We start from the raw sequence: 19,841 nt of genomic DNA, 5'->3' as shown, positions 1-19,841 counted from the left end.
ATCACACAGCTCTCAGAGTTCAAGTGCTGGGACCCCTGGAGCCCGGGGAAGCTCCTGGCTGAGGGCAGGGAGGGCAGGGGAGGGGCCCAACACTGCAGCCTGGGGTGGCTGGAGGGGCCCAGAAGGCCAGCGGACAGACTCGCCTGGCCCGCCCGCCTGGCCTGCCGGAGAGTAAGATATCAGGGGTCGGAGATCATGTAGGCAGAGCACCTTGTGGTCTCGGGCTGGCTGCCTGCCCTCTCTGAGCCTCCACTCGCTCATCTGAAGACGGGGCCACGGGCAGGGGCCGCGGGGGGGGGGGGGTCGCCAAGGCTGTGGAGGACGGGAGGAACCGCAGACTCCGGGGGCAGACCGATGGGGTTCGGGTTTGCTTCCGGCCGCCCCGTCACGGCCGTGGCACTTTCCCTCTCAGCCTCAGTTTCCCCATCCGGAAAGCGGGTACCGGACGAGTGCCCGACTCACCCCCAGGAACAGAGGAGTCATGCTCCGGAGGTGGGGAGGGCTGTGCCCTGACCTCTGCCTCGAGGGCCGGGCCGAGGAGCCCAGGGCCCATCCTCCCGCCCTCCAAGCTCCCCGCCTGGGGACCCGGGGACCCGGGGACCCGGGGACAAGGGCTCTGGCTCTGGGACCCAGCTGCATCCCGGACCCCGCCCACCCCTGCCCTCTCCCATCTCCCGCAAACAGAGCAGGTGGTTCCTCGCGTCATCCCAGCCCTTAGAACAGCGCCTGCCTTGCCCCCTGGGCGCTCAGTAAAGATTTCTTGAATGAATGCAAGTGTGGATGAATGAATGAACTCTCTGCGATGGGACTGGCCTTTTTGTCACGGTAGCGAACCGAGGCTCCAGAGAGGTATGCCCAGAACCACCAGCCCGGGAGGTTCCCTTGTGGCGTTAGACTTAGGCCTCGGACTCTGCCCCCCCAGCCCCTCCCCCCCACCAGCCCCGCCACGCCACGGGCGACATTCCTCAGATGTGCCCATCACCCTCCTCCCCTCCCCACCCTCGGAGAAGGGCGGCTCTCTCCCAGCCTCTCCCCGCTGTCGGAGGCGTGGGTAGCAGCTTGGAGAACCGGCTGGGTGCTGCCCCTCCCCTTGGGCGCGGAGGTAGGCACCTGGCGGACGCCCCGGGTGGCAGGCGTCACCGCTGCACATACCCGGTCCCCGCGCGCCGCCGGCTCCCTGCGCGTCCTCCCCTCCCCGCCCTCACCCGCCGCCTGCCATGGACGGGCCCGCGGAGCCCCGGATCCCGGCCCTGTGGGACGGCCCTGAGGACATCTCGGACATCAGGTGAGGCCCAGAGCCGGGCGCGAGCCAGGAGATCCCCCCTCCACCCCGCCGCCTGGAGGAGGTGGCCTGGGGGGAGAGCCACAGGTCCGTTTCGCCCCGGTGGCTGCCAGGCTCCTGCTGTCTCCGGCCTGGCCTGGCGGGACCCAGCTGGCCCTTCCACCCTGGGATGCAGGTCCCTCCTGGAAGGGAGTGGGGCACGGGCTGTGCCGAGTTAGCAGCTGGGACCTGTGAGGTGGCCCTGACCGCTGTGGGGCCTCAGTTTGTCTCTCTTTCGAAGGCGTCTTCCTGATGCGGGGCTGGGCGAGGGCAGGGATTTGGCTCAGAGCAAACGGTCAGGACACGGGAGGGTCTGTTGTCGCCTTTTCCTCCCGGACACCCCGAGGGACCCTCAGATGGGGGTGTTGCCCCTCACAGGGGCTCAGGATGTGGTCCCTGCTCTGTTTGGGGGAGATGGGAGAGGGCAGGGGTGGGCGGGGTCCGGGATGCAGCTGGGTCCCAGAGCCAGAGCCCTTGTCCCCGGGTCCCCGGGTCCCCGGGTCCCCAGGCGGGGAGCTTGGAGGGCGGGAGGATGGGCCCTGGGCTCCTCGGCCCGGCCCTCGAGGCAGAGGTCAGGGCACAGCCCTCCCCACCTCCGGAGCATGACTCCTCTGTTCCTGGGGGTGAGTCGGGCACTCGTCCGGTACCCGCTTTCCGGATGGGGAAACTGAGGCTGAGAGGGAAAGTGCCACGGCCGTGACGGGGCGGCCGGAAGCAAACCCGAACCCCATCGGTCTGCCCCCGGAGTCTGCAGTTCCTCCCGTCCTCCACAGCCTTGGCGACCCCCCCCCCCCCCCCGCGGCCCCTGCCCGTGGCCCCGTCTTCAGATGAGCGAGTGGAGGCTCAGAGAGGGCAGGCAGCCAGCCCGAGACCACAAGGTGCTCTGCCTACATGATCTCCGACCCCTGATATCTCACTCTCCGGCAGGCCAGGCGGGCGGGCCAGGCGAGTCTGTCCGCTGGCCTTCTGGGCCCCTCCAGCCACCCCAGGCTGCAGTGTTGGGCCCCTCCCCTGCCCTCCCTGCCCTCAGCCAGGAGCTTCCCCGGGCTCCAGGGGTCCCAGCACTTGAACTCTGAGAGCTGTGTGATGTAGACAAGGCTCCCAGGGGCTCTGGGCTGTGTGTCTCCGGGGCTGAGGGGCTGAGGTGCTCCGGGCTGTCCCCGCCCTGCTCTGGGAAGGCCTGGCATTTTCTGCTCCGCGTTCTCCTGTCCCTTTCTCCTGGCCCTCTGGCTTTCTGCCTTGTCTCCCCCCGGAGAGCCCCAGGCTTCCCTCCACCTGGGAGCCTCCCTCCTCTGTGCTCCCCCACAGCCAGAGGGCCGGCAGATGGCCAGCCCTCGCTCAGTGCGTGACCTTGATCCAGTCACGTGCCCTCCTGAGCCTCAGGGTCCCCATCTGAAAAGTGGGGGTCACGAACCGTCGCCCGTGAGCCATGTGTAGGCCCGAGTGAGTGCCTTTAGCCCCTCGGACTTTCTTCTCTGAGCTTCTGGAAGCCCTGGGCCCAGAGGGATGTGTCTCCCAGGGGCCCCTACCATCCCCTCTGGGCCCCTCCCGGGCTTGAGACACACACCATCCGCAGCGTGGGGCGGGGGCTCAGGGGCTCCCCGGAATCGTGCCTCCTCCTGGGTTTCCATCTGGGGGATGTCCACGTGGGTCCCGGTCACCCCAGGCTTTGCTGTTCCCTCCCGCCAAGCGTGTCAGCGTCCAGCCCCACCGTCCTGTCCCTGGACTCTCCACCCACACCCTCCTTCTGCCTGTCCCCCCCACGCCTCCTCTCCCACCACCCCCAGCCTCACCCCAGCCTCCCTGTCTCCGGTCCTTTCCAGAGCTGCCCCTCCTCTCCCCCCAGTCCCAAGGTTTTCTGGGCCCTGGTGGTCAGGCCTCCTGCCTGTACCCCAGGACTTCACATTCCCTGGCCACATGCCTCGCCTTCTCTGCCCCAGTGCCTTTGCATGTTCATTTCCTCTGAGGATTCCCGGAGAAGTCTTTTCTCATCTCCAAATCCACCCGTAGCCATCCCCAGCTCAAGTTCCCTCTGTGGCTCCCTAGCGCCCATCCTGATGGTTTCTAAAACATTTAAGACACAGATTGCCCTGTCCCAGAGAAATCCTACTCCGGAGCAGAAATACTTACTAGAGATCAAGACAGAGCTGGCTGTAAAATGGGGGAGTAGGGCTGGGGTCTCGCCGCTCGCCCTGCTTCTTCTGTGGGAGCTCCTCTCCGCACAGTCCCCACCTTCCTCAGTGCCTGAGCCCCACCTGGTTGCCTCCACACCCGCTCTCGGGGCCCGGACCTCCCACCTTCAGGCCTTTGCATGTATCCAAACATTCCTTTGCCCGGGGACGACCTCTCTCCTGCAAAGTCTTTCTCACCCAATTTCGGATCCTTGGTCCCTGACCACACTTCCAGCTTCAAAGGCATCTCACGCATCAAACCGTGGACAGTTCGCGGGTAGGGACAGAGTTGGGCCACCCCGGGGCCCCAGCAGGTCTCTGAGAAGGATGTCAAGGAGTGAATGGAGGAAAGATGAGGCAAGCCCCGAGCAAGGATGAGGCAGGACCAGAAGGCAGGTGAGCAGGGGAGAGGAGGGGCAGACAGCAGGCAAGTCTGGATCACAGGGGAGCAAAGGGCAGTGGGACATTCCCATGGGGACCCTTGTTACGCAGCCGCCCCATAAGTGGCTCTTCATGTCCAGCGAAAGGAATGAATCACAGGTCGCCAGCTGCAGCGTGATTCCATTTTTTTTTACCAACCCCCCCAAGCCCAAAAAGCCGATATCTCGCCTTTGGAGTACAGGCACTCAGGACAAAAGTCTCTTTAAAAAAGCGAGCCACAGGGGACGGCGGGGGCGGGGCTCAGTCTGTTGAGCAGCCGCATCCGACCTCGACCTCGGCTCAGGTCATGATCTCGCGGGTTCGTGGGTTCGAGCCCCGCGTCGGGCTCTGGGCTGAGGGCTGGGAGTCTGGCCGGCTTCGGATTCTGTGTCTCCCCCCCCCCCCCTCTGCCCCTCCCCCCACCCCCGAATAAAATAAACATTTAAAAGAACTAAAACCAAAAAACCAAAAGCAATGGACAAGGATTTCATCGGGATAGCGGTTGAGGAGCCCAGAGACACCCGCAAGGCAACGCTGCTCAGAATGTTCTCGTTCACGGGGTTTGTTAGAAATCAAGCCTTATAAATTGTGTGGGCGTCCCGTGTACCAAAAGGGGGTCCTGAGGGCAAAATAAGAATTTGCCCAGGGAAATGTTAAAAGCGGGAGGCAGGCAGGACGCGTGGGCAGTTTATGTTCAGCTTATGGTCCGTGGCGCCCAAGGCGATACAGGCCCAGGGGACGTTCGTCCCTTTTCGCCCTTGCTTACGCGCTCACCGCACTGGGTGCCTGCCACACATTCCAGCCACTTCGCCTTCACAACAAGTGAGATTAACCCGCGCAGATGACTAGCTCTTATCATCCCCTTTATGGTTGAGACACCGGAGGCCCAGAGAGGTTGAGCAAGCTGCCCGAGGTCACACAGCTGTCAAGTAGGGTGTAGCCAGGATTTGAACCGAGCCTGCCCGACTCGCAGGCCCTGGCTGGGATGAGCAAGACGAGGAAGGGGAAGCGGGCCCCAGCCCAGACCGGAGGCTTAGTAGGCCGCCTCCTGTGCTCCGCCACATTTCCGGGCCAGCCCCTCCTGGAGGGAGTCAAGGCCAGGGGAAGCCAAGCAGGCATTTGGACCTGTGGTTACCACCCCTCCCTCCCTCTGATCTTGGAGAGCCTCGTGCAAGGCCCTTTCTGATCTCTGCCTCTTTATGGCTGAGGTCCCCAGGCCAGGTTTTACAATCCTGCCCTCTCCTTCCCTGGGGAGGGCTGAGCCACCCCAAAGCTTTTATGGCTAGAGCCCTGCCGGTCCCCAGAGCTGCTTGGCCCAAGGAGAAGGGGCCCGCTAATAAAAAGGTCCCAAGCAATAAACAATAAGACATTGGGCCTTGTCGCCTGGGTGGAATCTGGGCCTCAGATTTGGGCAGAGAGGGGAGGGGTCTCCGGGCCACCGCGAATAAAGAAGGTGCCTTGGGAGATGCTCACAGCCACCCCCCTCCCCAGACTCCCACGTGCTCTTTAGGGGCCGGAAAATGGGAGCATCCGAGGACCCACTTGGAAAGAACTGAGCAGCCCAGTTTGCGGAAGGTGGGAGGGAGAGCGGTGCCCGGCGGGCCCTTGGTAGCATTGAATGCCGAGGCAAGGAGGGAGGTGCTGGTGTTGCCGGTGAGGCCTGAACCAGAGGACTTGGCTACAGCGGACAAGGATGTGCCACATGGCTCGCTGGCTGGGACCCGCGGGGCAGACGGGGGCGCTTGGAGCTGTGCGTCTGCGAAATGGGTGCAGAGGGGGTGATGCCTGGGGACGGGTCAGACCCGGGCGCTCTCTGCTGAGTCAGGGTTTCTGCGGTTTTCTCTCCTCCTTCTCCAAATCCTGTGACCCCTCCTGAGCCAGGAACTCAGGTGCCAGGAAGGGTGGGGTCTGGGTGAAGAACGGTAATAATTACAGCCTTCCAGAGCATTCCCCGTGCGCCAGGCCGGTTGAGGGCTTTGTGTGGGTCAGCTCCCTCCAACCTCACAACAGCCCTGTGAGGCGGCCGATGTGAGGATTCCCATTTTACAGATGGGCAAACTGAGGCCCAGAGAGGACTCGTACATCTGAGCTTTGCTCCCAGGGCCTCCCCCTCAAACCCCCCAGAGGGGACCTCAGAGGGAAAGAACAGGCTGTCACCCACACGGGACCAATGAGTCTGTGGTCTGTCCACCCTCCAGACCAACGCTGTCCCACAGATGCACAGCGTGAACCCCCAGGCAAACATTTTCTAGTAGCCACGTTAAAAAAAAAAAAAAAAAGTGGCAAAAGACACCGGCAAAACTAATTTCAATTTTGTATTTTATTTAACCCGCTATATCTGAGATGTTACCATTTCAACATGTAACCGATGGAACAAACTATGGATGAAATATTTTCCATTCTTCTTTTCATACTAAGTCTTTGAGGCTGAGCGGGTTTTTTTCTCCAAGGAGATGCCAAACTCCCATCAGAAAGACTTGATGGGCATGTAGCTCTCGCCCCGTGGGCCCCCCCCGGGTGGCTCAGTCGGTTAAGCTGCCGGACTTCAGCTCAGGTCATGATCTCGCGCTCTGTGAGTTCGAGCCCCGTGTCGGGCTCTGGGCCGACGGCTCGGAGCCTGGAGCCTGCTTCGTATTCTGTGTCTCTCTCTCTCTCTCTCTGCCCCTCTCTTACGCTCTGCCTCTCTCTGTCTCTCAAAGAAATAAATAAATAAACATTTAAAAAAATTAAATAAACAATTGAATAAAAAATAAACACGTTTAATAAACATTAAAAACAAAAATAGACCTCACCCCGTTACAGCTACGAAAAGTCAATTCCCAGGCCCGAGTTGTTCCAAACCTGCCTAAAAAGTTTTCTCACAACCGAGTAAAGTGTCAGGGTTGCGGTTGAAATCAATACTAATTAAATAGAACTAAAAGGGCCCCTATTATCACGGCCGCATTTCAAGGGCTCAGGAGCCACACGCAGACAAGCGGAGGTCATACTGGCCGGCGCGGAGCGAGCTGTTTCCATCATCACAGAAAGTTCCGTTGGATGTATGTTGCAAGGGAGAGAGACAAAGGAGAGCGAGAAAAGTCAAAAGGAGCCCCTGGCTAAAGGCACAGCACACACAGACATCCGAGGTGTGCTGGAGCGTAGAGTATATAGGGAACAATTAGAACTCGATGGTGGGTACGGAACAACACCGGTCGTGCTGGTGTGGGGACCTAAGAGAGGTGGGGGCCGGTGGGGGCGCCATGAGTCTGCTGGCCCTTGAGGGACGAAGCCGGGGATACAGTACGAAGAGCTCTGAGAATTTGAAGGGAGTGATTCATTTCTTTAGCTAGATTTTTCTTTACAATTATTATAAAAGTAATATATCAAAGTGATGTATCTCACGTGTTTTTAAAAAACTACCTAAAAGTTGATATAAAAGTTTTTAAGTTTACTTCTTTTGGGAGAGAGAGAAAATACCTGGTTGTTTGCCCCAAGAAATGCGAACGTAGGCAAGGACATTGCAACAGCTTTAGGCAGAACAGCCTGATCTAGAAACAGCCGTGAACAGGGGGATGGATGGATAATCACGCGGTGATTGATTCATGCAGTAGAATTCTACTCAGCTGCAAAAAAGGAAAAAATTCGAATATACACGCAGACACCAGGGAATGTCGAGGACGTTATGCTCAGCAAAGAAGGCAGGTGCCAGAATACATTCCATAAGATGAATGTTCTAGAACAGCCAAGACCAGACAGCTCAATTTATGAGGTAAATGCAGGACAGAGGTCACCACTCGGGCAAGGGCGGGGACAGATTAGGAAGAGACAGGAGGAAACTTTCTGGGGCCGTGGACTCTTGCATATCTTGATGGGAGTTCGGACTGCGTGAGGATGTGCGCTTGTCAAAATTCCCTTAAGATTAAGACATTTCTGGGGTGCCTGGGGGCGGGGCTCAGTCGGTTGAGAGACTTCGGGTCAGGCCATGGTCTCGCAGTTCACGAGTTCCAGCCCTGCGTCGGGCTCTGTGCTGATGGCTCGGAGCCTGGAGCCTGCTCGGATTGAGTGTCTCCCTCTTCTGCCCCTTCCCCGTTCATGTTCTGTCTCTCTCTGTCTCTCAAAAATGAATGAACGTTAAAAAAAAAAAAAAAAAAAAAGAGGGGCGCCTGGGTGGCTCGGTCGGTTGAGCATCCGACTTCGGCTCAGGTCACGGTCTCACCGTTCGTGAGTTCGAGCCCCCCGTCGGGCTCTGTGCTGATGGCTCAGAGCCTGCAGCTATAAATGGAACGACATGGCTGCAGATTAACCTGAAAGAATGATCGAGGTGCAGGGCACCGTGTAAGACAGGAAATCAGTATTTTTTGGAAGGAGAGGAGAGGGGGGAGGGGGGAGAGGGGAGGAGGAGGGGAAAGAGAGAAGAAATCTGAGGAGCTCTGAGCGCTCACCCTGTGCCTATGTTTGCCTGTGCTTCTAAAATTTTTTTTTTTTTAACGTTTTATTTATTTTTGAGACAGGGAGAGATAGAGCATGAACAGGGGAGGGTCAGAGAGAGGGAGACACAGAATCCAAAACAGGCTCCAGGCTCTGAGCTGGCAGCACAGAGCCCGACGCGGGGCTCGAACACACGAAGCTGAGAGCGTGACCTGAGCTGAAACCAAGAGACTGAGCCACCCACGTGGCCCATCCCCACCTCCTCCACTTAGATTTTCTAAAGAGAAAGACAAATACGCATGTGCCTCATTAAGCAAGTCTGGCGGACTTAAATGTCCCCCCCCCCAAGCCCCACCCACGTGAGGTGCTTAACACAGTAGAACTTCAAGGAGGGGTCATCATCCAGCCCCAAGGGCTTCGGGCCATGTGGTCACATGTTTGGGGTCAGGTGCTTCCACCGGTGGTTTCCAAGTCCCCTGAGATGTCTCTGGTCCCACGAGCCAAGGGCAGGGGTGGGGGGGTGGCGAGCACACAGCAGTCACTGCCACTATGATTTAATTCAGAATTCAAGATGTTCGGAAGCCAGGACGTGGAAAATTCTAGTCTCACAACTACCCCAGACCCAAACCACTATCCGTCCTTATTTGTGATGCGTTTTGAAGGAAGAGGCACACATGAGAACGTTTCATTGGAACTGGTCCCATATGTGCTCGCGGGATTCTTTTATTTATTTTTTTTATTGGGAGGGGGAGGGGCAGAGAAAGAGAGAGAATCTTCTCCGCCTAAAGCCCCGTCACAGGGCTGGATCCCATGACCCCAGGGATCCTGACCTGAGCCGAAATCAAGAGTCCGGGATGCTTAACCAGCTGAGCCACCCAGCCGCCCTAATGGGATTTTCTTTTCTTTTTTTAACTTTTTTTTTTTAAATGTTTATGTACTTATTTATTTTAAATCCTTTTTAAATTTTTTTAATGTTCATTTATTTTTGAGAGAGGAGAGACAGAGCATGAGCGGGGGAGGGGTGGAAGGAGGGGGAGACACAGAATCGGAAGCAGGCTCCAGGCTCCGAGCTGTCAGCACAGAGCCCGATGCGGGACCCGAACCCATGTACCTGGAGATCATGACCTGAATCGAAGTCGGATGTTTGACTGAGCCACCCAGGCGCCTCAATGTTTATTTCTGAGAGACAGAGACAGAGTGCAAGCAGGGGAGGGGCAGGGAGAGGGGGAGACACAGAATCGGAAGCAGGCTCCGGGCTCCGAGCTGTCCGCACAGAGCCAGACAGGGACGCGGCGCTCGAACTTATGAACCACGAGATCATGCCCTGAGCCAAAGTCGGACGCTTAACCCACTGAGCCACCCAGGCGCCCCGGTGGGATTTTCTTTTCATACACGATGTTTTACATCACTGATTCTTCGAGGTGGGACACGGGAGAAGGAGAATTTCCGCTCCCTCTTCCTTCCCCTACTAGTGGGGCCTGACTGGTTTTGAGAAGTCCATAGCCAAAGAAATTAGTTACTAAGTATGAAAAGGGCTGTGAAAGAAGCAAACAGGATGCTGAGCCGAATAACAATATAACAATGCGCCTGGGGGGGGGGTTGTCTCCTGCTTTAGAGGGGGTGGTCTGCATAATTAAAATGTTGCCAAGTGATCTCCCAAAGAGGTGACTCTATAATCCCCCCCGCCCCCCAACCCCAAGAGCGGGCAAGTGAAAAGCGCCTGGTTTCTCTCTGGACTGCGGCCAAGGCGTGAGTCATGGCACTGAGAAGGAGGTGCCCAGAGGAGATGGGGAGGCTTGCCCAGATGGGCTCCAAGCTTCTGGAATTTCAGGAGGTGAGGAAAGGCGCTCCCGCCACAGAGAAGGGCCCAGGCCAAGGCATGGGGCTGGGCTGGAGACCGCACGGTGTGCCCTGGGAATGAGGCACGGTGAACCCAGCTCGGGCTCGGGGAGTGTGGCAGGGCTCCCCCAGAGAAAGGCAGGTTGGTCACAGGCCCCCGCCATGAGTCAGCAGGCTGGCAGGCTGGCTGTTAAAAGCATCCTGCGGCCGATTGCATTCCTCAAGGGTGGGGCCGCTCGCAGGAAGGGGGCGGTGCCCCTGCAGCCCCCCAAATCCCAGCAGCCCCCTCTCTCTCCTCCGCTTTGCACACACCGTTCCCCGCCCTCCTGCTCCCCCCCCCCATACTGCTTCCCAGGCCTCTCAAATAAATACACTTAAAATATATCTATATATAATCGCAGCCTTTCCCGCACACTCCCTAACCCCCGCCTACCCCACCTGCCCCCATCACCGTCCGATACACCACATTTAAAACGTTTGGGGTTCATTTTTGTCCACTCAAACACACACCACAATAGGGCTTTTTGTTTGTTTGTTTGTTTGTCCGCCTACTCTGTGCCCCAGCCTCTGGCATACCTTAGGTGCTCAATAAATCCTCGCGGGCTGAATGGAGCAATTTGACCCCGTCTCGGGCAAGAAGGCCTAAAGCTTCCGGGGATATGGAGAGCTGTCTTGAAAAACATACAGGGGCACCTGGATGACTCAGTCACTGGAGCGTGGGGCTCCTGATCTCGGGGTTGGGAGTTCAAGCCCCACACCGGGCGTAGAGAGTACTAAAAAAAAGAAAAGATGGGGTGCCTGGGTGGTTCCATCAGTTAAGCCTCCACCTTCGGCTCAGGTCATGATCTCACGGTTTGTGAGTTCGAGCCCCGCGTCGGGCTCTGTGCTGACGGCTCAGAGCCTGGAGCCTGCTTCGGATTCTGCGTCTCCCTCTCTCTGCCCCTGCTCCTCTCTCGCTCTGTCTCTGTCTCTCTCTCAAAAAATAAGTAAACATTAAGGAAAGAAAAGAAAAGAAAAGAAGATCATACAGTAAAGTCGAATGGGGGGGGGAGGGGCGTGTTTAGGTTTACGAATTTTAGCGCCTGTATACATTTGTGTAACCATCACCAGCCTCAGGGTACAGAACGGGTCCCATCCCCCCTTGGCGGTCGCGCCCTCCGCATCCCTGAATGTCCTCACCGCCCCCCACCCCATCCCCACCTGGACTCCTACCCCCACGCCCACATCTCGTCTCTGTACAGCTTTGCCTTCTGGAAAACGTCCTGTCGGTTTCCCGTTGTTGGTTGCGACAATTAACCACACGCCCCTGTGGCTGCGAGCGGGTCAGAAGTCTGGCTTCGGTGCCACTGCGTGGAGATCCCCGTGTTGGCAGGAGCGCGTCCCTCCTGGAGGCTCTTGGGAGAGAATTCTCCTTCTGTGCCAGCCCCGACAGGCTTCCTGTGGTCTTTGGCTCTGGAGTCCTTTTTCTGCCTCCAAATTCAGCCACTCGCATCTTCCAAGCTCTCTCCTCGTTCCCTTCGGCTTCCGTGACCCTGGCTTCTCTCTTAGCACCCCCCCCTTGCCTCCCTTTTAGAAGGACCCTTGTGATTACATTTAGGGTCCCCTCCCCGGCCCCCAATAATCTCCCCATCTCGAAAACCTTCCCGTAACCACAGCTGTAAGATCCCACTTTCCCTGCAAACGTAACACACTCACATAGGCTCTGGGGACTGGGATGCGGACGTCTTCGGGGGCCACGGTCACATAGATGGAATTCTACCTTCGAGACGCATCCATGGGTGGTCGTTCTCAGTGGCTGTTTCTCGTCTTTGCCAAGTAGTGCCGCGTAGTGTGGACGTCCCCGTTTGCCTGCGCACCTGCTGAAGGACGTCTGGGGTGTTCCCACTTTGGGGCGATTGCGAACAGTGTTGCTATAAACGTGTGAGTACGGATATTGGTGTGAACATACGACTTCGTTGCTCTTGGGTGAACACTCAGGAGAGGGAGAAGTCGTTTTAAAATGGGGAGGGGTTATTTATTTGTTTTTTTTTTAATTTTTTTTTTTTTTACGTTTATTTATTTTTGAGGCAGAGAGAGAGCATGAACAGGGGAGGGTCAGAGAGAGAGGGAGACACAGAATCTGAAGCAAGCTCCAGGCTCCGAGCTGTCAGCACAGAGCCCGACGCGGGGCTCGAACTCACGGACCATGAGATCATGACCTGAGGCGAAGTCAGAAGCTCAACCGACTGAGCCACCCAGGCGCCCCTATTTATTTATTTTTGAGAGAGACAGAGACACTGTGAGCAGGGAAGGGCCAGAGACAGAGGGAGAGAGAGAGAGAGAGAGAGAGAGAGAGAGAGAGAGAGAGAGAGAATCCCAAGCAGGCTCCACACTGTCAGCACAGAGCCCGAACTGGGGGTCGAACTCGCAAAACCTCAAGCTCATGACCTGAGCTGAAACTTGAGAATCGGACACTTAACCGACAGAGCACCCCCCACCCAGGCTCCCCGAGAGAGAATCTGCTTTAAAATCTGCTTACATTGGGGCGCCTGGGTGGCTCAGTCGGTTAAGCGTCCGACTTCGGCTCAGGTCACAATCTCACGGTCTGTGAGTTCGAGCCCCGCGTCGGGCTCTGTGCTGACAGTTCAGAGCCTGGAGCCTGTTTCCGATTCTGTGCCTCCCTCTCTCTCTCTGACCCTCCCCCGTTCATGCTCTGCCTCTCTCTGTCTCAAAAATAAATAAACATTAAAAAAAATTTTTTTAAATCTGCTTACATTAAGATAGTTCAGGGAGGGGCCCCTGGGGGGACTCCGGCAATTAAGAGTCCGACTTTGGCTCAGGTCATTATCTCGAGGTTCGTGGGTTCGAGCCCTGTGTCAGGCTCTGTGCAGACAGCAAAGAGCCTGCCTGGGATTCTCTCTCTCTGCCCCTCCCCTGTTCGTGCTTTCTCTCTCTCTCAAAATAAATAATTAAACTAAAAAAGATGTATAGTTCAGTGAGATATTTTAACATACAGTATATAATGCAATACAATATGATAATAATATTCCCCAAGGAGTTAAATACTCCCGTGACCAAGGGGAGGCAGGTGAAGACATACTCGGAGAGGTTATGTGAGGTCAAACCCATGTCTCCTTGACCACCCCCCCCCATCCCGAACCCCCCACAGCCCCTGCCCAGAAAGAGCACACCTGGAAAGAATCGAATTCGGGGGCTACCTCATGGCCCTTGGTGGTTAGGGGCCACACCCGCTTGGGTACAAATCCCGGCTCTGCCCTCCGTAGCTGTGTGACATCAGCCCAGTGACTTTGCCTCTCTGTGCCTCCATTCCACATCTGTAACACGGGGATAGAAATACCACCCACCTCCTAGCTTTGTGAAGGGAATAAATGAATTCAGGCGCATCACGTCGTGGGGATCGCTGTGCCAAGGGGGCGCTCTCAGCATTATTTAAAAAAAAATTTTTTTTTTTAAGGTTTATTCATTTTTCAGAGACAGACAGAGCGTGAGCAGGGGAGGGCTAGAGAGAGAGGGAGACACAGAATCCGAAACAGGCTCCAGGCTCCGAGCTGTCAGCACAGAGCCCGTCGCGGGGCCCGAACTCACGGACCGCGAGATCATGACCAGAGCTGAAGTCGGACGCCCAACCCACTGAGCCTCCCCGGGGCGCCCAGCCTTATGTTTATTTCTTCAACGAATGTTGACTGAAGGGCTTCCCTGGGTATTCGGGTGCTTGGGATACACTGGGAATGGAGACAGGGAAACAAAAGAAAACAAATACCTAAAATCCCTAGTCTCACGGGAGCTTTCTCGCCAGAAGGAAGGCGTAAACCCTCGAGGGAGGGAGGGAGGGAGCCTCTCAAGGGCTCCAGAAAACGACGCAGGGGGAGGCTCAGCTGTAAACAGGGCAGGTGGCCGAGGCCTCAGGGACAAAGTGCAGGGGTGATCTTGGAGCACAGGCAGGAGGTGAGGGTGCGAGTCACCGAATGGGAGACAGATCAGTCAGTACAAGGGCTGTGGGGCAGGCCTGGGCCTGAAGGGCCGGGAGGGTTTCCGACAAAGGAGAGCCAACAGCCTAGTTAGTTTCTTTTCTTTCTTTTTTTTTTTTTAATTTTTTTTTTTTTAACGTTTATTTATTTTTGAGACAGAGAGAGACAGAGCATGAACGGGGGAGGGTCAGAGAGAGAGGGAGACACAGAATCCGAAACGGGCTCCAGGCTCCGAGCCGTCAGCCCAGAGCCCGACGGGGGGCTCGAACTCACGGACCGTGAGATCGTGACCTGGCTGAAGTCGGACGCTCAACCGACCGAGCCACCCAGGCGCCCCCAGCCTAGTTAGTTTCTAACCAATTCTGAGAACCGACCACGGTGGGGGGGGGGGGGTGCGCTGGAAGCAGCGAGATCAGCAAGGAGGTGACCCGGGGACCCTGGCTTTTAATCCTTCCTCCTGGTCCAGAAGCCCAGAGAGGTTGTTCAAGGTCACAGAGCTAGCTGGTACCAGAGCCTGAGTTCAAATCCAAGGTTACCCAACCTCAGCCGGTCTGCCTTCCCCACCGTCACTGCCCCTGGAGATGGTGACGAGGCACCCCACCCCCCGGGGGATCTGAGCTGGGGACCGATGTGCTCATGGCACAGGTCGTGTGCCAGGCACCAGGGATAAAATACTGAATGTGACGGACGTACTGTGGCCTTATGGCAGAGGGAAGGGGTGAAGGTGCCTTGACAGGTACCTACCGAGACCACCTAGGAAGGTGGCTGTGTGGCCTTAGGGAAACGCGTTAACCTTTCTGGGCCTCCGTTCCTTCTGGCATGAGGTGACGTTCTCAATACCCGCTTCATGGGATTCTAGAAGTCTGATAGTCTGTGTGTCCTCGGCTGGGAGTTTCTTCATGAGTGGGGCCCCCCAGGTGGCTCAGTCGGTTGAGCCTCCGACTTCGGCTCAGGTCAGGATCTCACGGTGTGTGGGTTCGAGCCCCGCGTCGGGCTCTGTGCTGACCGCTCGGGAGCCTGGAGCCCGCTTCGGATTCCGTGTCTCCCTCTCTCTCTCTCTCTGCCCCTCCCCTGCTCACACTCTCTCAATAATAAATAAATAAATAAATGTTAAAAACAATTTAAAAAATTAAAAAAAGAATTTCTTTATGAGTGCCCCCCAACCCCCACCCCCCGCCTCCTCCCCTGCTGGAGGCAGAGGGAAGTCAGAGGTCTGAGGAGGGCAGAGAAATGGGCAGACCCAGGCTATGCAGGGCGTTGAGTTCCGGGCTGAGGGGCTGCGGCCAGGTGCGGGATGGGCAGGCGGGAGGGACTGGAGGCCACGAGACTGAGGAGGCTGGGTTGAGGGCCCCGGGGGGCGAGGAGGAGACCAGAGCTGGATGGGGGCAGTGGGGACAGAGAAGGAAGGCCAGCGCCTGGCACACGGTGGGGTAGAAGGCCTCAGGGCCGATGCCTTGGGCCATTAGACTCTCGTGTCCGGGAGGGAGGGGGGTGGTCTCCGGAGCAGGGCAGGCCAGGCATCTTCTGGGAGGCTCAGTGGGTCCTTGGCCAGCTGCCCGTCATGTTGGCCGTGGACCCCACTGTCTGTTTCTCCTGCAGGCCTCTGACCCAGCTCGATAGTTACCCCCATGCCTCTGCTCCCATCGAGCCACTGCTGTGTGCCTGGTGTGGGGCACGTGGTGTGCGGACACGGCGGGCTCGTCACCCAGCGAGTGGAAAGGTCACACCGGGGCCAGGTTTGATTTACAAGGTTGGGAGAGAAGGCGCACGGCACCTGTTCTAGGACACCCAGTGAGGTCCGGCCACGCGGGAATCGGGTGGGGGCTCCGTGGCCTCTGCACTCTAGCGCAGACGAGGACAGGGGACCAAAGTCTTGGCTGGAGGACTGGCAGATCCAAAGGACCGGAAGGGGGAATGATGCTCAGCGCGCTGGGGAGATTCGGCTGGAGGGTGGGGTGCGTGGGGAAGGGGGGACTGGAACAGAAAACCGTCTGCAGGGCTGAGGTTCAAATCCCAGCCCTGCCTGGAACTTGCTTTATGGTCTCGGCCAAACCACTTCCCCTTCCTAATCTTCCTTTTCTTTTTTAAAGATTTTTTTTTTTCAACGTTTTTTTTTTTTTTTTTATTTTTGGGACAGAGAGAGACAGAGCATGAACGGGGGAGGGGCAGAGAGAGAGGGAGACACAGAATGGGAAACAGGCTCCAGGCTCCGAGCCATCAGCCCAGAGCCTGATGCGGGGCTCGAACTCACGGACCGCGAGATCGTGACCTGGCTGAAGTCGGACGCTCAACCGACTGCGCCACCCAGGCGCCCCTAATCTTCCTTTTCTTATCTGTAGCCGTGGTAACACGGAGGGACATCCCAACCCTACCGAATTCATGCCTCAGTTATTTATCGGATACCGACTGATTCATTTATTGAGCGGTCGCTTGTTCTGGGCTCAGAGGGCACGGTCGTGAGGTTTGGAAAGAGGCCTGCAAAGAGAGCAGACTTTGGGCATCTCTAAAGGCCCGACAGGGGATTTTTGAAGGGCTGGGTACCGAGAACCACTGAGGCGGGGGGGGGGGGGGGGGGGGGGGGGGGGAAGGTCATAACAAAAGCTCTTTGACTTCGTTTTTTTCTAGGGAAATCCCTTCCTTCATTCACATGAATGAAGGAACCCCCACATTCATTCAGTTCGTCAAATACTGGCTGAGCACCAACCATGTTCCCCCAGGGCCTCCTGGGGTGGGGCGACGACCCTCGATTTGCAGGTTGTAAACGCTGGGAGAGGGGGGAGGTCTGGGGGAGGGGGACACCCTCATATTTATTCATGTATGCAGTCACAGACTGTTTCAGGGACTCCTGACAGGCACAGGATCCGTTTTCCTGTCGCATAAACTGGGGAGGAAATTTCTCCAAGTTGCTGTCAGACCAAAGACTGAAATAGCACTGCCCACTAAAGGGAGCTCGTTTCCGGAGTGGTTATCAGAAGCCAAGCGCTTAACCTAGATTATCCCTTTGAATCCTCAGGTGCGATTAAAACCATGGGGTAGAGATTACCATTATCCTCATTTGACAGATGAGGCCACTGAGGCTCAGGAGGTGAGATCCGCCGCCCAAGGCACGGAGACAGCCAAGGCCCAGGCACTTGGCCCCCAGTCGGCCTGATGGTAACTGACCACCTCGGAGCGCCCACTCATTGGGCTCATCTGCCTAGCAACCAGTGACATCACCAAGCCCACACCCACACTCAACCTTTGGGGGGGAAATGACGTCATCACTGAGCAGTAAAGTGACTAAAAGGTGCTGAGGGCTTACTGTGTGTACTGTGTCTGGCCACGATAATTGTAGGAGGGCCCGGCTGACTCTGGCTGATGGAGGACTCCGGATCTCAGGGTTGTGAGTTTGAGCCCCGTGTTGGGTGTAGAGATTACTACTTAAAAAATAGGGGCGCCTGGGTGGCGCAGTCGGTTAAGCGTCCGACTTCAGCCAGGTCACGATCTCGCGCTCCGTGAGTTCGAGCCCCGCGTCAGGCTCTGGGCTGATGGCTCGGAGCCCAGAGCCTGTTTCCGATTCTGTGTCTCCCTCTCTCTCTGCCCCTCCCCCGTTCATGCTCTGTCTCTCTCTGTCCCAAAAATAAATAAAAAATGTTGAAAAAAAAAATTTAGAAAAAAAATAAAATCTCGGGGCGCCTGGGTGGCTCAGTCAGTTGAGCGTCCGACTTCGGCTCAGGTCACGATCTCACAGGTCCGCGAGTTCGAGCCCCGTGTCGGGCTCTGGGCTGACGGCTCAGAGCCTGGAAGCCTGCTTCTGATTCTGTGCCTCCCTCTCTCTCTGCCCCTCCCCCGTTCATGCTCTGTCTCTCTCTGTCTCAAAAATAAATTAAAAAACGTTAAAAAAATTAATAAAATAAATAAATAAAATCTCTTTTTTTTAATTTTTTAAAAATCTGTATTTATTTTTGAGAGAGAGAGAGAGAGACAGCGTGTGAGCAGGGGAGGAGCAGAGAGAGAGGGAGACACAGAATCCGAAGCAGGCTCCAGGCTCCGAGGTGTCAGCACAGAGCCCGACGCGGGGCTTGAACCCATGAACTGTGAGATCATGACCTGAGCCGAAGTCGGACGTTCAAGCGACCGAGCCACCCAGGCGCCCCGAAAATCTTTAGAAAGCCCCCAAACAGTAATTCTCGCCCAGATTTATTGCATGCAGGGCTCCATTTTAATTATTTTTGTGTCTATTGACGCATTATATTTTCCCACTGTCCTTATTTTTTAACAAAATTAGCAGGGGTTCTCTCTCTCTCTGACGCTCCCCTGCTTGCTCCCCCCCCCCAAAATAAACAAACATTTGAAAAGAAACAACCGTGGTTTTAAGGTAAATAGATAAATAAATAGTTACAAAATAAAATTAAAACAGGTGTTTTCATGGGAAGGTTTCCCCCACCCCACCCCGTCCCCTTTACTGTTTTGTTTATTCGTTCACTGAATACTTTGTTAAAGTAAAACACGGATCTTTGGTCAACAACTCAAGGAATTTTGCGAGGTAAGCACACGGCCACCAGACCCCCATCTGCCCCCACCCTGTCAGCCCCTCCTCCCAAGGATAACTGCCGCCTGCCTTCTAGCACCTTCTACCTTACTTTCTGTGCTTGAACTTCCCATAATTGAAATCATGGGGTCTGGACGCTCGTGGCTCATCGTTGGCTCAGCCCCTTGTGTTTCCGAGTTTTCATCTGTGTGGACCCCAACCCTCTTTATATAACAAGAGTATCCATAGCAGACAGTATAACCTACTTACACACGTACTTCAACACCCACCCCCCCCCCCCCCCCCCGCCATTTCAATGTATTGTCCTCCGTTTACTTTAGCGGGACACCAACGCAAAGTAGCACAGTGTCGGGGCTCAGAACTCAGATCGAGTTCTGCAGGGGGCCCGGAAGCTTACACCGCTCGGAAGGGGGTCCTCCTTAAGGCAGAGGAACCAATGTGTGCGACTCCAAGCCTAGGTGGGGGGGAGGGATGTTGATTTAGGGGGAGGGAGCAAGTGACAGCCACTTGTCTCATTTTGAAAGCGGACAGACCCTCCTAACCGGTCCAGAAAAATGACACAGAGTAGCTTCTGGCTTCATCCCCTTTGAACCTGTGTCTCCTCCTCCCGCACATACTTTCACGCCAGATGCCCTAGGACAGGTGAGGCGGCGATGCGACTTCTGGGAATTCTTCTGGGAATTCCTGCAGCCAGCCGGCCTGCACGAATGCGACCACGCTCCCTGACTGCGGACCTCATAAATACCCCCAGGGAAACTCAGTAAAAAGTATCCCCACCTCTGCGTCACCTTGCTGGGTTTTTTTAATGGTTGTTTATTTTTGAGAGAGAGAGCCCGTGGGCACCCAAGTGGGGCAGGGGCAGAGTCAGAGGGAGACAGAGGGTCCGAAGTAGGGGAGGGGCAGGGGAGGGGGCGGACAGAGGATCCAAAGCTGGCTCTGTGCCAGGTCCCCCAAATGCCCACCCCCTCTCCCATGCCGGGGGCAGGAGACCCCCCAGGGGAAAGCTCTGGGTGGAAAGACACAGTGGGGTACGTGGATTGCTTTTAAAACAGCTCACCCGGGAAAATGTTACTTCCGGGTATGGCCCTGTGGTCCCTTGGTGGGGCTTTTTCGGGAAAGGCAGGTCAAGCGAGGGGCTGAAGCGTAACACTGTTTCAGTTGCAGGGGTGGGGGTGGGGGGTGCC

At 56.5% G+C, this 19,841-nt stretch overlaps 1 protein-coding gene across 3 annotated transcripts in view; it reads left to right on the top strand.

The window, feature by feature from the left end:
- The first annotated feature begins 1,083 nt into the window (after positions 1 to 1,083).
- SULT2B1 (sulfotransferase family 2B member 1) overlaps positions 1,084 to 19,841 on the top strand; it is a 32,315-nt gene continuing 13,557 nt past the window's right edge. The window contains exon 1 of one of the 3 annotated variants that reach the window (XM_058707950.1): positions 1,084 to 1,285. In XM_058707950.1, coding sequence (XP_058563933.1) covers positions 1,218 to 1,285 — 68 coding nt within the window. In that variant the 5' untranslated portion in view covers positions 1,084 to 1,217. Of the gene's footprint in view, positions 1,286 to 19,154; positions 19,425 to 19,841 lie in introns of those variants that run through there. The other 2 variants (XM_058707953.1, XM_058707952.1) reach the window with 2 other exon arrangements.

The sequence above is a fragment of the Neofelis nebulosa genome, chromosome 17, assembly GCF_028018385.1.
Source record: "Neofelis nebulosa isolate mNeoNeb1 chromosome 17, mNeoNeb1.pri, whole genome shotgun sequence".
Lineage (NCBI taxonomy): Eukaryota > Metazoa > Chordata > Mammalia > Carnivora > Felidae > Neofelis > Neofelis nebulosa.
This window is presented reverse-complemented; position numbering and strand designations above follow the sequence as displayed.